General features: G+C 43.8%; 1 protein-coding gene across 3 annotated transcripts in view; it reads right to left on the bottom strand.

Moving 5' to 3' along the window:
* Positions 1 to 17,253, bottom strand: part of myo16 (myosin XVI) — a 391,172-nt gene that overhangs the window by 117,029 nt on the left and 256,890 nt on the right. For all 3 annotated transcript variants that reach the window (XM_087987876.1, XM_087987875.1, XM_087987877.1), the window contains one exon: positions 7,675 to 7,875. In XM_087987876.1, coding sequence (XP_087844002.1) covers positions 7,675 to 7,875 — 201 coding nt within the window. The remainder of the gene's footprint in view (positions 1 to 7,674; positions 7,876 to 17,253) is intronic.

Here is a 17,253-nt window from a genome sequence, read left to right as displayed (position 1 = left end):
TAGTAATGTTTCTATATATTTGCTGCCTTTGTCTTTCTAGATGGAATTTTTCATTGGTTTGGAAGATGCAGTCTGAGAATCACTGGCGAATTTCTGCAGCCAATGTGCACTTTCACCTATTCCTGGATTCTGAAACTCTGTTTTATGCAGTTGTTCACCAGCTCTTTGCTCCCATTCATTGCTTTCTGCCCTACCCTCCCACTCATCACCATCCTCCCACTCCCCAGTCCCATCCTGGTTTCTCTTACCCTCTTGACATTGCCAAACTCACTTCCTCCCTTCTGTCATCCTTCTCCAAAGAGAAGTGGTGACTGGAAGGCAGTGACTACAAGTGGAAAAAGATTACCCTCCAAGAGTGAACTGTACAATTAGTGTTCCTCCCAGGATTCCAATAGCACTCTGGCATTTTTCAGGAAGACTGGGGGCATGTGATGAATTTGCCCGGGGAGATTTTTGTCACCAAGGATCCTCTGTGATACTGTCCAACACTGATCACAGGATTAGACTTACCTGAATATTTATCCAGGAAATGTTACGCTGGTTAATACCTAGCCTAGCTCAGAAATGAGCCAGTGACTCTCAAATCCCCCTCCCCCAAACCAACTGATACAATCTGACCACCCCAGCACCCCACCAACCTGATCATTTCCTCTCTGCAATATCCTGACCAGATAAATGATTACTCCAACCTGACCACCCCCAACTTGAACTCCCATCCAATTATTCTATGCTGTACTGACTAGTCTCCAATCTGGCATAACCCAACTCCCCACCCGACTGAACTACCCACCATCAAATACTCCAACCTGACCTGAAATCTTTTGATTGACCACCCCCTCATTCCAACTGGCCCCCAAATCCTCCTACTCCACCTCAATCTGACTATGCTTGGCTTGACTCCCTCCCCCATCCCCAGTCTGATTGGCTCCTTGCCTTGACTATCCCCACTCAATCTGACCAGCCCATCCCCTGCACCCTCCTCCCCCATTCCCCACCCCCGAGCTGATCATCTCCTCACCTGAATTATTCGACTCCTACTCAACAACGGCCAACCCAATGAATCTTGATCCGACCTGATTATCCCTGATCCAACAACCTCCCCAAACTACCACCACGCCACCCCCTTACCCCAAATACTCTTCAACCCAATGACACCCCTCTCAAACAGATTGCGACATCATCGTTTGCCAGATATGGATTTCTGGCTTCAGCTGGGAATGCAGGATAATCTGAACTGAGGCTCTCATTAGCTCTCTCTGCTCTTCAGTAATTTAAGTCAAACTGCAGGATGCTGCTGAAGGTTACTTCCTCCTTCAGAAGGACAGATACAGCTTAATGATTAAAGACTTCATGAGAATTGGTGAAATGTGTTGAAGATCAATTATATTGAAGTTAGAATCAGACTCAAAAGCTGCTATGTTCGGACACATCTACAGCTGAAGTTATTGGGTTACCCTCTTGATATCTACCCTATCCGACTAATGCACATGCATTCACTAAAAAACTTGAGACTTTTAGATCTCGGTATGTCATAAAAAGGAGACACATCTTCTCTTCTAGGAGAATGTGAGGACTGCAGATGTTGGAGATCAGAGTCATTCCTGATGAAGAGCTTATGCTCGAAACATTGATTCTCCTGCTCCTCGGATGCTGCCTGACCTACTGTGCTTGCCCAGCGCCACACTTCTGACAGCTTCTCTTCTGTGGTTGTTTATTTTGCTTGCTGCATTAATAGGCTATACTGACATATTTCTGTATAAATATCAACCTTTGACGGATGAGAACCAGGGGATACCATACCAGTGAAAACTAACCAACATTTATTAACGACTTGCACTAGATACAAAAACATGGTTGAACAAGATTTCAATTGAACCTTCTCTACTCAGGTTCCAGTACCAAGGGACCTGAGATTGTTAATATAGCGCAGTTGCTAACATATCACTATCAACCCTTCAAATACCATCAATAGCAGCACTGGCCATTATTGGAAGCCCAAGCTGAAAATAGGCAGGATCATCATGGTGCTGAAAACTTTATAGACATTGCTGTTAATTGGAAGAGTAGGTGTTGTGTCTCTCAGACTTTCACCCTCCGGTTCACAAGAGCCAACCTATCTCTAAACCTCCTTTATCTGTTGCTTTGTGAAAGTGACTGAGCTATTTCCATCGCTATTCACAATCAGCTGAAATTTCCTTTTTTACATTTTTTTATCAATTCAAAAGACTAGACTCCTCAGCTCTCTCTGTTTTCATCTCATCAAATTGAAGATAAAAAATCCCCATGTTGTCATTTCTCCCAATTCAACTTTTCTTCTGTAAACAAGGAGCTCCAGTCTAAACCTAACAAGTGCCTCTCTAACATGAGGGTTTCAGCCATAGGGAGAGGCTGAATAAGCTGGAGCTATTTTCCCTGGAATATCGAAGACTAAGAGGTGAGCTGATAGAAGGTTATAAAATCATGACGGGCATAGGTGGGGTCAATAGTCAATGTGGGTAGGGGAAACCAAAACTAGACAGCACAAGCTTAAGGTGAGGGGAAAGATTTAAAAGGGACTTAAGGGACAACATTTTCACGCAGGGGGTGTTGCGTGTATGGAATGAGCTGCCAGAGGACATTGTGGATGCTGGTACAATTACAGAATTTAAAAGGCATTTGGATCAGTACTTGATTAGCAAGGGTTTAGAGAGTCAACTACTGGCAAATGGGACGAGATTAATTTAGGATATCTGGTCAGCATGGACAAGTTGGACTGAAGGGTCTGCTTCCATGCTGTACATCTCTATGACTCTCTGACTGGATATGGCAGTGTAATGATTAGGGTACACAATTTACAGCTTGATATTTCAAATGGTGGAAGGATTTTTAATGTTTTAATTCTTTATATTTAAGCTTGCGACACAATGCTGGATCTCCGAGTCAGGTTTTCTCTTTATCTGAGCTCGGTACCCTACAGCATCCTCAGTTTTTCTGGGTCACCTACCTTGACCTCTATCCAGCTCAACTTCCTGACTGAAACTCCAATACACCGGCATCCAATGCTTAAAGTCAGATTTGTAGAGCTGAGAATGTTCCCATCAACGTGCATCCTGCCTGGGGTGCACAAAGAAATTCTAAAAGAGCAAATACAGTTGCCAAGTCTACTCTGAACACTCCAGTTTTCACACTCCAAGCTTATCAAAGTTCCACTTCACTGGAGACAGTGACCTAATGGAGCATCTATCTTCGTGAACTGTGCAGACACAAATCCCACTTGACCACATTCCTGCTCCCACAAAAAACAAGCTTAAGGGTGGAACTGCAAATTTCTGGACTCAACCGCCATTTTCGCAAAGGCAGTGGTCACTCACACAAATGCGTAAAAACAAGGACTGCAGATGCTGGAAACCAGAGTCGAGATTAGAGCGGTGCTGGCAAAGCACAGCAGGTCAGGCAGCATCCGAGGAGCAGGGAAATCGACGCTTTGGGCAACCCGAAACATCGATTTTCCTGCTCCTCAGATGCTGCCTGACCTGCTGTGCTTTGCCAGCACCGCTCTAATCTAGACTCACACAAATGCAGCCTTTCACAAATACAGAGCATCTCCCTCAACTAGAATCAAGGGAAAAATATACGGCTCGATCTTCAAAAACTGTGTCAGTCACTTGAAGTCATTTTGTTTTCTAGATTTACTCACAGTCTGCCGTTACAAGCAACTCAGTTAGTGGGTGATTTTTGTATAACTTAATTATTCGTATCATAGAAACTGTCAGCAAGAAGATCGCCTGCCCATCAAAGCTGCACATTTAGCAGCCTTGACGCTATTTGAAGACAACCAACATTTTTTCTAAATTAACCAATAGTACTTTTCTAATCAACCTGTTCAGATAACTTATTGCACATCTCTGGAACAGATGGGATTGAACTGGGTCCTCCCTGATTCAGAGCAGGGACACTACCACTGCACCACACGAGGACCCAGCCAAATTCATTCAATGGGAACGTGGTATGTTTTACATGCAGGTGACAAGGGCACAATTCTGAGTGAAAACATTGCTGAAGAAACTACAGAGAGGGCACCAAGATGCTTTGATCCTACCTTGGAAGACCTGGTTCAGGAATCAAGATAAAGAACTAAATGCTCTTGTCTCCAACAGATAGGAAATCCACTAGACATCTATTCCACAATTCATCAGAAAGAATTTGTAGTGCATTTGATTGGCAGGAGCTTGTAGTGTGCAGAGAGAACAGAGACAGTGAAGTGGATCATGGAATCACCTGAATTTGCTGTGCAAAATATTTCGAGAGATCAAGGGGTCAAAGAGGAGTGGTTTTGAATAAACCCTGTATGGCCTCTCTCCCAGCTTTGCTCATTTCCACACCTTTTAACAAGTATGAGAAAACAGGTTACATTAAATATAGGGAAATGCTGGAAGAAATTCAATTATATAGCTAGGGTTAAGCGAAGAGCATTTTTGATGCTCTTGGTACACTTCCTATGTTTTCATCGGTTATCACATGGATTTTATTCACATGGTTCCTTTTTTAACTACTTTAATTTTCTTATATTCAATGTCACATATTTCTTTACATCTGTTCTCTCTAACCAGGTTTCACTTCCCCACAACCCTCATGTTGCACACTGACTATAATGAGAGGCACGTTCTCTAAATACCTCACACAATTCTCAAGACAGTAGAAAGATGTGCATAACTCCAGATAACAGCATGTTACTATGCATCAAAGAAACTGACTGTAATATCTTCCTGCTTAAAGAATGCATGCTGGCCATCATAAGGAGGGGAAGTTTGAGGCTACCAAGGCCAGGGGACAGACTTTAGAGGGTTTGTTCAGAACCATTCCTCTTTGCCCGCCCCCCGGCCTCTCTTGAAACATTTTGCACAGTAAACTCAGGTGACTTTATGATCCACTTCCTCTGTCTTCCCTTCACGCTATAGGCTTCAGCTTCCAAATATGGGGAAATTCCTGTTCTGGTCAACAAATAGAACTAAAGTCTTTCAGAAAACTCACTGTTTCTCAAGACACTGGCATTCAAAAGTGCCTGCTTAGATGGAGACCTTTGTGGAAGTGATTACATGAGGTGACTCAATGGGCACAAATGTGCAGAATGTAGGACTTGGGGATAAGTTGCCCCAAGTACCAGATTGCAGAAGGCAGATTTCCATACTGCAGCAGACTTATGCTACATTGCAAGCTTGAGATGACTGAAGAAAACTCATGGATATTTGCTGGAGAATGTTAGGTGCAGTGACATACTGGCAGAGAATCTTAATTAGTATCCAGTTGGAGCCCCATCCCACAAAATACAGAGGGCATTCTATCCAATATGGATACAGCAGTCTCCTCCAATAACAATGCAGTATTACCCATGCTGATGGACCCTGTGTTATCAGTTTCCATGCTGTATGGTTCCATGGTTGGCATTGGCTGGGAGGAACCTTATTGAATAGGGCCTCCGAAGCATCTCAGTCACCTAGTTGTGTTGAAACAACTTTGGAGAATGGCCTGTTGTCCTCTCTCAGCATCCTACCATTGCCAACTCCTTCCCAATCTATTCCTGCTAAGGTGATGGACCGTGTCATCTGATATTCCAATAATTTTACAGGTGGTTAAAGTCAGGATAGTGAGCTGGTGAAGGAGGAAATCATTGGGATTGCTGCCAGGACAATAGGCGCCAATGTGCATACTCATGTTGCCTCTACTTACAAAATTACCATACATTGAGGAGAAGCAATGCATTTTGGCTGAGGAGACCACAGGAAGAATGCTTCCAAAGCATAGCATATGAAAAGAAACACGCTCCACAATAACCATCGAGGATTATTGTATATGTGAACTATCTTAAAGGAGCACAATTGGATTGGATGGTAAATGTGTTTTGGTTCTGGCTTCTGTGTTAGAGTTTATTTTTGTCGTGACATGAGGACAAAATTCTTGAATTAAACTAGAGGAAATTGGGTCCAAGCGTGCAGAGTGCTGTGGCCTCTGCCTCTCTTTTCCTTCCCCTCTCTCTGATCCTACATCTCACGCTGGCCTGGCTATCCAGGTGATGCTAAGGACTGGTCTATTGTGATGGTGACGAGGCAAACGCAAAACATGGATATCAGCTTGGTACTCAGCTGGAAATTCCCTCTTGAACAGACTAGACAGTGGAATATTTTTATGAGCAGGTAGTTGTTTGCTTGATAATATTCACCACAATTCTCATTGGAGATCTGTCCTGCTCCTGCTCCTGTTCCTGGTCATGGTCGTGAGCCAAGATAATAGGCCTTGTCATCTAATAATCAACCTGTAAAAAAATGGCCTGATTGGAATGAAGATAGCATTGGGGGTGAAGCAGGATGCATGTCATGCCTACTGCTGGGATAGTAGACAGAGAGCTGCATCATGCTTACGTTGACAGGATGGAATCCCGTTCATTTGAGCTTGTTAGGATGATGATAGGGAGCACTCAAAGAAATGTTTCAATGCTCTCCTGCCCTCTTGCTCTGTCCATTTGGGGGAAAAAAAATCATTTTGTGCTGTTCTTTGTGGTAAAACTATGGGATATGCTAGTGCCACCTTCTGCAGTCATTGGGGAGACATGACTATAAAGTTAAAGCTAACTTTGTCATCTTAGAGAAAGTGAGGACTGCAGTCGGAATCAAAACGTGTGGCGCTGGAAAGGCACAGCAGGTCAGGCAGCATCCGAGGGGCAGGAGAATCGATACTTTGGGCATAAGCCCTTCTGAAGGAGAAATGTTGACTCTCCTGCCCCTCGGATGCTGACTGACCTGCTGTGCTTTTCCAGCGCCTTGCCTTTTGACAGGAACCTTGACATCTACAAGCAGCACTGTCCAAGACACAGGCGTGAGTTGCGAGTGCTGCAGGTGAAATAATTGGTGACAGGTTTTGTAAAGAAGCGAGTGTAGCTGAGGCATTGCTGCTGCATAAGGTTTGTATCGAAGTGCTAACTGAACACTTCAGCAGGTAACAGCCCTTTGCTCAGTGTCCTCTTGCCCTCCACCTTCTTCTGGCAGTTGTCATTGTTACTGCTCTTTCTCATCCTCCATATCATAATGAGTTAATCTGTCCTGGTAATGGCTGAGGGCAGAGTATTTCCCAGAGTACTGGGCGATCTTTGTACTTTGAATAACACTGGGGTGGGAGGGTCTTTTCCCTTTGAACAGAGAAACAGATTACAATTTTATTGAACAACGGGCAGCATTTTCCCATTAGTGCACTGAAACATTAAACTAGGAGTCTCGTCATTAATACATTTTAGTTTTCTAATAAACTGAACAGCATAAAATTTTACAGCCTACATCATATGAATCTCCACTTGTGAAATATACAGCCAACCAAGCAATACTTGTGAATAACAATACATCCACGATATTATTTAATGGTGTTGCATAGACAATGTTCATATTTCATCTATAGTTCAGGCGACAGCCAACGAGTGAATCTGTGGTTTCCTCGTGTGGTATACACTATTCATCACACGTAAAATACTCTCATTTGCTTTAACCAGGCTAGATGATGTTGCATAAAATGTTTTTGAGACTGCTTTGTGGAGCAGGAGAATCTAGTAATTATTCTTGAATTTCATCAATAGAACTAATGGCTTCTTCAAATTTAAATGTTGCCCTTAATTAACCATACGTGACTAATCACTCATTCCTGTAAACTCACCCTTCCTGCGTAATGCATGATCGTGAAGGCTGAGCCTGGGTCCTTTGATGGAATGTTCCCATTTCCATCCTTTGTCGACATGTAAACAGCATTTGTATGAGCTGTTTCCAAATGGGACTGCAGCCGTTTGCTGAGGCTTTGTTCCATTGATCGAAGAGTCTGACTTTCTTCATCTAGCAATGATAAAAAGCCAGAAGGTTTCTGAAATGACAAAGGAATAGATTGGATAAATTAGCAATGTAGCCTGAATGACTTCTTAATTGGGCGAGATCCATTTGGTTGGGTTACGCAAAACTTCGTTTTAAACCGACTAAAATGGTTCCTTTAAAAAGCTGCTGTAAAATTATGCCTGCAAATGATCATTCACTTTATCTTTAAAACCAGGGACACATTAAATCTTTAGAAGCAGACATAAGGATCCAAGGCTTAATCCACAAACAACATCCAGGCCTTTAAGAAACTTAACTTCAATTGCATTTTAAAAAGTGTTTCGTGAAGGACCTTCAAAGATGGCTATAATTGAATTGATTGACTTTATTTTATACTGAGCAATAATGTTAACAAGCATAAATAAGGCATTTATTTGCCTTATATATTTATCCTGATATTTAAGATGAATTTTAAGTGAGCTTATATTATTTCATTAAATAGATGTTGCATGTACATTGTTTGAAATGTTCTACTTTTCATATTCCCAACCTGTACAGAATAAACAGGTGTGTAATAGCTTAAAAAAGAAGCAAGTGGTTCTGATGGAGGTGAGGTGGGAGAAGTTATGAGGGGAAAGAGCAAAGCAGCCTTTTCCTGTTTCCAAACAGTTTTTCCAAATTCAATGAATAAACCCTGAACAGGGCCATTTTAGCAATGAGTCTCTTTCCCCTGCTGCTTTCATTCTGGGCAGGAATACGACAGCTGAAGTGCATATCACCTGTCTAGGCCTAGGAACATGTATTCCAGGGGATTAATATATCCTGGAGACTTTCCCATCTAAGGTCTGTACAACTGCCCGAGCCTCATGACAGTAAACCTTAGTTGCAGATCTACAAGACTGAAAGAACAATTATTTTGCTGGCACCAGTGTCATCTAGGCTGCTACACTCTGGGGTACAGCTGGATCCTGAGGCTGAATGATTATTCAGGGAGATAAAGGCAAGTTATTCATCCTTGTGTTTTTAGATTGTCATGGGACTCCACTCCCTTTCCCTCTGTTCTGTTCCACAGAGTTATTGATGCTGGCTCCACAAGTATTATTTCTACAAACAACGCTGAATATTGGTACTTATAGAATGAAAGAAAAGGAAAAGGTGGTGGTAGTGGTGGGGAGTTGGTTGGGGTGGGGGGTGGGGTGCATGAGAAGCAGTTCTTTCCATTTTCTCTTCTCCCGTTACCTGAGGTGCCTGTATTGTGGCCACGCCAGGGTGGTTGAGATGTCAGGTGGGTGGGTCAGGAAGGCGCCACAGTACCAGGTAACTGAATTAATGACTACAGTTTGTTGAGCATCTGAGCAGAGGTTGTTGTGGGGTCTCCCACATTAGCGGGGTGTGCGTCAGGTCCAGGGAAGGGTCACCCTAAGGTGGATGGGGGAGAGAAGCATGTCTATTTGCCCAAATGTTTGGAAGGGGAGGGGTGATGATGATAATGGTGTCAGTTCTGAAAGGTGAGAGGGGTTGTTGGATCTGGCCAGTGTGGGGATCCAGCAGACGGAGGGTGGTGTTTGCTCCAGGGCTCGGGCCAGAGGTAGGGGTCGAGGGTGGCACTACTCTCAAGTCAGCGGTAGTCGTAGTGGGTTGTGTGGAAGGGTATGGAATCTGGTTGGGGTCTTTGGATGGGGAGTGTTTCTCAGGAATCCAGACAGGCACACAGAAGATTTACCAGGATGTTGTCAGAACTATTAGGCCTGAATTATAGGGAGAGGTTGGCCAGGATTGGAACGTGGGAGAATGAGGGGTGACTTTATTGAGTTGTATAAAATCACGAGGGACATAGATAGGATGAATGCACATACACTTTTTCACAGGGAAGAGGATTTGAAAATTAGAGGGCATAGGTTTAAGGTGAGAGGGGAAAGATTTAAGGACTTGAGGGGCAACTTCTTCATGTAGAGAGTGGTGCATGTATGAAACGGTCTGCCAGAGAAAGTGGTTGAAGCAAATACAATAGCAACACATAAAAAATATTTGGATACATGGACGGGAAAGGTTCAGAGGGATATGGACCAATTGGAACTAGCTGAGAGGGCATCATGGTCAGTATGGACCAGTTTGGGCCAAAGGGCCTGTTTCCATATTGTATTACTCTGTGACTTGACGTGGCAGGGGGAGAGAACTTGTAGTTGTGGGGCTGGTGCAGTTTCAGTTCAGTAGTTACCCAGGAGTTAGAGTAGACATTGGCATTCTAACCTTTCCTGAATAACTCTGAATAACTATTAAACCTTACTGAATTACGAACCTCTAAATGTTCCCACTTTAAAAGACTTTCATGGACAGTTCGAGACACAAGCCTATTGGAAGTTCCAATTTCCTGGGAACGTCTACCAAAGTCTGCTTTGATGGATGTTTTGCATGACAGTGATACACAACTGCAGTTCCCTTTGGCTATTGGAATACCTGGACCACTTAGAGGTGAGACGCAATGAGAGCTCATCTGAATCTTTTCAGCAATCACCACCTGGTGGCAAGGATAGGTTACAGCAAGTTGCAATGTGGTATGTGAGTATTTTAAATCAACATAATGAAAATAATAGGAACACATGGAGAGATCTTTCAAAATAAATGCTTGGCAATAGGTAGTGGGAGCAGAATGACTGTCCAAAGTACTTGGTCAGATTTCCCTGACACCAGACAGTTCATTCATTACTGTTTAAAACCCAAGTGAAGTTTTAAAATAAGTGATTATTTGAGTCAGAATCCATAAAAGAATGTGAACAACACTATTTAAAAAGAAAACTGAAGAAGGATATTGGAAAATGGCCAAGAAGTATATTATGCTGAAGAATGAGGACTAACACAGCCATCTCCCCTGTGATTGAGTTCCAGGGATATGAAATAATCTTGCACACTGATGCTTGTACATGGGAAAAGCTGGAAGAAGAGGGCACAGGTAGACACGTCATCAGCATACACTAGAAAACCTTAAGTGGATGGTATCCTGACATCAGACAGCTTGACTAACTGACATGAAATTAATAATCAAGATTAGTAAAATGAATATGCATTTAGCCATCTCATTGTTTACTATTCAACCTAAAAGCATGAAATACCAACTGAACCAAATGCTAGTGCTCCGTAAAGATCAGACACCTGAAATACAAATTTAGCAAAATTTTGGAACTTTATCTATTGCAACGGTGTGTTTTTCAGGATCTTTTGGTCAGTTAATGAATTGGCAAGAGAGTAATGCCACAGGTTCACAGGGTAGCCCAAAGGAATACAGTATATAACTCATGTAAATATCCAAATTTTAAGGGTAAGATTTATGGGGTTGCCTTTTACATGGACAAGGGTTTTGAGGGATTCATATATGTGCTCAATAAAAGGCTGCCATAGTGAAATAAAGTAAAAACGATCAACATTACAAAATCCATATCCATTCTCTATTATTTATTCCGTACTTCTTTAATCCATTTCTTTCGTCTACCCTGCCTTTCCCACGGACATCAACCAACATCACTTTTCTGAAATTCCTCTCTGGGCAGAGTTTAGGACTTGAATATCATCATTGGCTTTGTGCAATCTACCACTGAAGATGGAGGCGCGAAGGACCGTGCCTTCCTCGGGTTAGTTGTTTCTACAAGGAGCGTTATTTTTCATTCATGTAGGTAAACATTTGTATGCAAATCCCTTGAGACTGAGGATGACCTTCTTCCACCTGAAGCTGTTGGTCTTGAGGTGGCAACAAGATCAATGTTGGACACAAGTCGGGTATATGGGATTAGAAGAGACAGGTGATCTGCTGTGTGGATCATTGACAGTATTGTCACTGCAGTCAATATATATGCCTCTTTACTATGCTGAAAATGGAATGATTCATGGACAGAAATCCAGTTGGCAACCCCCTTCTTCAGTCAAAACAACTATCAGAAAGTTGCAATGTGGTCCCCAGTGAATGCCACAGTTGCTGCCAAACATGAAGATAAAATAAATAGATGGTATAAGGTGAAATAAAACAGTGAAATAGAAAGTTCAAGCCCGAGGCATAAGCATAACCTCCTCTCCAAGTAAAACCCTTGTCTCTTAGAACTAGCCCCCTTGTGACAACATACTCTGAAATGACAAGGCTTATAATCACTCCACCTTATGTAAGTATGGATGAAATGGGCAGCCTAATTACCGTTTAAGTATTTTTAGTACTGTACCAAATGTACTATAATCACGATTCCATATTCATCTTTGTTACACATTGAAATTGTCAGCTAAGAAGTTTAATAAGTATATCATTAACAAGAAATACACATGACCTTTAACATAATTCCACAATTATGTTCTTTACACTTATTTGCAGAAATAATGCACAGCGTATGAATTATTAATCTTCCGACAAAAACATAAAAATGACGTTAGTTAATGCATTACTCTTGCACAGCTGGGCTTTGCATGGAAATTAATTCAGTGCTGAAAATGTGAATTGTCTCTTCGCTTTCAGTGGGCTGTGGATGATTAGTGTCCAGTACACTTCTTCATCAAAAATTGACAATTTCTGGCATTAAGAGGCATATTCTTTTCTCTCTCTTAATATTTTTAGGAAAACCCTCTGTACAAAATTGAGGCAGCTTCACCAGGCTGAGCTAAACGTATCCGGGCTGGTTGATCCTCACACTGTCAAAAGCAGAAAATTGTTTCACTGTTAAGCACCAGCATCTTTCATCTTGATTGGTGTAACAGCCCAATAAATCATCAACCTCCACTAAAATACACAGCTATCTATTTAATTGGGCAATGTAGTATTTCTGTTTCTGCTTTACCTCACTTCTGAAAAATACTCTTGACATTTTCAGTCGATGGATAAGTGCTTTTTTTTTTAACCATTTGTCTTTGGGATTGCAAACATTGTTGGCAAGACAGGCGTTTCTCACCCATTTCCTGGCCTATTACAACTGCTTTGATGGAGGTGCCCTCTTGACATTGTTTTGTAGGGAGTGCCAGGATTTTGATCCGCCAAAAAGAACGAATGGAAACATATATCAAAGTCACAATGGTGTGTGACAAAGGGAAACTTGAAGGTGATGGTATTCCTGTGTATTTGCTATGTATGTCCTTCTTGGTGTTAGAGGAATGACTCAGGCTGAAATCACAGTAATATATTGCAGTGCCCTGCACATGTGAGCTGCTAATCAAGCAATGGCGAGACAAATGGCAGTTCTTCCCATAGAATCCAGGCCCCAGTGGTGGAGGTCCCAGCTATCATGATAGCCAGAGGCCTTCAACTCTTATGTCCACCACTGGGAATACCTGCCAAAAGACTACCACCAAAGTCCTAGAATCATGGATGACCCAGGCTACAGGGGAAGTAATGCTGCGGGTGTGGGTGGGAGCTGGTTGAAGTTAGCAGGGTTGATGTGGTAGAGGAGGGGTCAGAAGCAATGTCAGGGAGATGGCTCTCAGCGCCCTGTCCCTTTCCGAATTTCACTGATTGACACTGGTCGAAGAACACCCCTTTCTCCTGAGGTGATGTGCAGACACACCTTTTGACTTGTGCATGGTTTGCTCTCAGATGGATTTATCAAAACACTGTGAGAAGATTTGTAGCTCGGGTGCTCGTTGTTGTGGTTCTGTTCGCTGAGCTGGGAATTTGTGTTGCAGACGTTTCGTCCCCTGTCTCGGTGACATCCTCAGTGCTTGGGAGCCTCCTGTGAAGTGCTTCTGTGATCTTTCCTCCGGCATTTATAGTGATTTGTATCTGCCGCTTCCGGTTGTCCGGAACTGACAACTAGTCTATCCCCACCTTGCCACATCCCTCCAAACCTTCCTTATTCGTGTACTGGTCTAAATGTCTTTTAAACATTGCAACTGTACCCGCATCCACTACTTCCTGTGGAAGTTTATTCCACACACGAACCTCTCTCTGTGTAATAAAGATGCCCCTCATGTATTTTTTAATTTTTCTCCTCTCATCTTAAGAATATGCCCCTAGTCTTGAAATCCCCCAGGCTAGGGAAAAGACACCTGCTATCCACCTTATCTGTAACCCTTACGATTTTGTAATCTCTGTCAGGTCACCCCTCAACCTCCCAAGCTCCAGTGGAATAAGTCCCAGTCTATTTAGCCTCTCCTTATAACTCAAACCCTTCAGTGCTAGCAACATCCTGGTAAATCCTTCTGGAAGCTTCTCCAGATTAATAATATCCTTCCCGCTGCAGACTCAGACAACGTCACATTTTGTTATTCAATGAAACAAATCAATCCTGTGACAAGGATCTCTAAACAATAACTGGGTGTTTTCTTTTGAACATGAGAACTTACACATGCAATGTTAACTGTAACAGACAGCTTACCTGGATGGCTGCTACTACATACTGAGCTCAGAGGCATGGGACTACAATATCCCATCCTGACTCCAGGTGAGTAATGAGTGATATTAGTTTAAGAAACTAATATCACTCATTATGATGAGACAGCAATAGGAAATAAAATTGGGCTGAATGCTGCATATGTTTAATTTAGTGAGAGTCACATTGAGTTTTTTGAAGATATTATTGCCACAAGGATTCTATCGTATCTTAATAAACACGACTCATTAACAACCTATCCCATTCCTATGGAATCCCTCAGGCCTGATTCGATCTTCTTCACCCCCAGAACAATTCGTCACCTAGCAGATATCCGCTGAAAGACGGGCATCCCTTATGCCAACTGTGCACCCCGACTAGGTTTGGTAATCTGGCGGTGTCACTCACTGGCAACATAATGCCATAGTAGTCACAGAGTCTTGATGCCCTGGCACATAGCCAAAACGGCTGACACTCCTTCACATGTACAAACTCATTCTCTCACCCTTGTTATCATTTAACCACCAGGCTACACATTTTTCCTGTTTTTCGACACAAGACCATCTGAAGATCTGCTGAGTCCCCACGATCTTGCCCCCAGTGCCCAATAATCAGATGCATCAAGTCATTGTCCAGTAGGGGAAAACCCAGGCAAACAATCAGACAAGTCCAAACATGAGATTTTATGGAAAGTCAACAAGAGGAAACACAAAGGACATTAATATAGTCCACAGTCTGCAAGTATAATGCAAATCAAATGCTGGCTTTGTGGCCTTGGCTGTCCATGATGCTCTCCTGCACCCAATTAGCATCTACTGGAACTGGTAGATGCATTGAAGGGCCCAATGTCCCAGACCAATATCATCTACAAGGAGAGATTTCTCCAGCTCAATACCCTCATCTTGGATCATTCCTCTGGCTCCTCAGGATCTATCACATCCCTTCATCACCTGCCCATACCTAATGCACAACTTCAACAGCCCATATCCATTTATCCACTGTCCATGTGGAGTCCCACCACATTGAACTTTACCTCCAGGTGTTCTCCCTGCTCCCTGAACCACAAGATTACACCTTAATGATGTCTACCCTGCTCCTCTATACTCTCCCTGTTGGCATCACGGTGGTGGTCACTGCCCATAACACTCCAACCAGTCCATAGCCCTCTGATGATATTCACATGTACCCCATGCATCTTACATTGCTGTCCATCACCACCCTTGTTCTCTTCTCCACAAATGGCTCTGCTTTCCACTCCCAGCCTTGACTCCACCTCCCCTTTTGGCAATGAGAAGCTGCCCCTACAGGCTCCCCCTTGTAATCTCCTTCACAATTGTCAGACAAATACCCAGCACTGCATTCACCCCAGGGTTCTGACAGACGTTGAGGTGCAGTCCAAGATGTGATGGACCAGACAGTGACTGCTGTCGATGCTGTTCCTTGACTGATGACAGGCGGTTCCTCCGACTGCTGGTGCTGACCCACAGAGGATGGTTGGTTGTCTGCTCTCCGGACTACAGTCAGATAGATCCACTGACAGTGGATATCCCCAACTGATGACTGACCATAGTCAAGCTCCTGAACAGTATGCGGACTGTTCATTTAACTGACAATACTGTGACCTTTTGACTGACGGTGGTCCACCCTTGACTAGACTGAGAAGTAGCCACTACTTATTTTCCAACTAGGCCAGTTGATTGAAAGTATATACAGTGCATTTGCCATGCAGGCAGCTGGCACATGCTGTGTTCACCTGATGCCAATGTGGGCCATACAGCCAGGTCTTCCTCCTGCCCTGGATAGGTTCCTACCAGCAGGCAGCACATCTGTGTGCCTGCATAAAAGAGCTTGTCATCCTGGCAGTACAGTTAGGTCTTGGTTTTTGGCAATGCCAATGCAGTAACTGGCATGGCATGGTAGACAAGGAAAGGCATGAATGCTGCAATCTTGCAGACAGGGGCTAAGTGAGTAGCGCTCAGAGACCAAACAGTGGCCTAGTCCAATCCGTGACCTTGGTGGATGTGCAGGTAAAACTTTGATGGATGTGGAAGGCTCCTTTAGGGCCTTGGATGGAGATGAGGAAGGAGGTGTGGGTGCAGGTTTTGCAATTTCTGCAGTGTCAGGGGAAGGTGCCAGGAAGGGAGGGTGCGTTGTTGGGGGGCGTGGACCTGACCAGGTTGTCACAGTGGGCACGGTCTTTGCGGAAGGCGGAAAGGGGTGGGGAGGGAAATATATCCCTGGTGGAGGGGTCTGTTTGGAGGTGACGGAAATGTCGGTGGATGATTTGGTTTATGCAAAGGTTGGTAGGGTGGAAGATGAGCACCGGGGGGTTCTGTCCTTGTTATGGTTGGAGGGGTGGGGTCTGAGGGCGGAGGTGCGGGATGTAGACGAGATGCATTGGAGGGCACCTTTAACCATGTGGGAAGGGAAATTGCGGTCTCTAAAGAAGGAGGCCATCTGGTATGTTCTGTGGTGGAACTGGTCCTCCTGGGAGCAGAAATGGCAGAGGCGGAGGAATTGGGAATACGGGATGGCATTTTTGCAGGAAGTAGGGTGGTAAGAGGTGTAATCCAGGTAGCTGTGGGAGTCGGTGAGTTTGTAAAAAATGTCGGTGTCAAGTCATTTGAGAGGTCCAGGAAGGGGAGGGAGGTGTCAGAGATGGTCCAGATAAATTTAAGGTCAGGGTGGAATGTGTTGGTGAAGTTGATGAATTGCTCAACCTCCTCGTGGGAGCATGAGCTGGCGCCAATGCAGTCATCAATGTAGCGGAGGAAGAGGTGGGGAGTGGTGCTGGTGTAACCATGGAAGATGGACTATTCTACATAGCCAACAAAGAGACAGGCATAGCTGGGGCCCATACGGGTGCCCATGGCTACCTCTTTGGTCTGCAGGAAGTGGGAGGATTCAAAGGAGAAATTGTTAAGGGTGAGGACCAGTTCGGCCAAACGAATGAGAGTGTCGGTGGAAGGGTACTGTTGGGGACGTCTGGAGAGGAAAAAACAGAGGGCTTGGTGGCCCTGGTCATGGCGGATGGAGGTGTAGAGGGATTGGATATCCATGGTGAAGATGAGGTATTGGGGGCCGGGGAAACAGAA

Source organism: Chiloscyllium plagiosum, unplaced genomic scaffold (assembly GCF_037043375.1).
Source record: "Chiloscyllium plagiosum isolate Xiang-an unplaced genomic scaffold, Cpla_swu_hap1 HiC_scaffold_6, whole genome shotgun sequence".
NCBI lineage: Eukaryota > Metazoa > Chordata > Chondrichthyes > Orectolobiformes > Hemiscylliidae > Chiloscyllium > Chiloscyllium plagiosum.
This window is presented reverse-complemented; position numbering and strand designations above follow the sequence as displayed.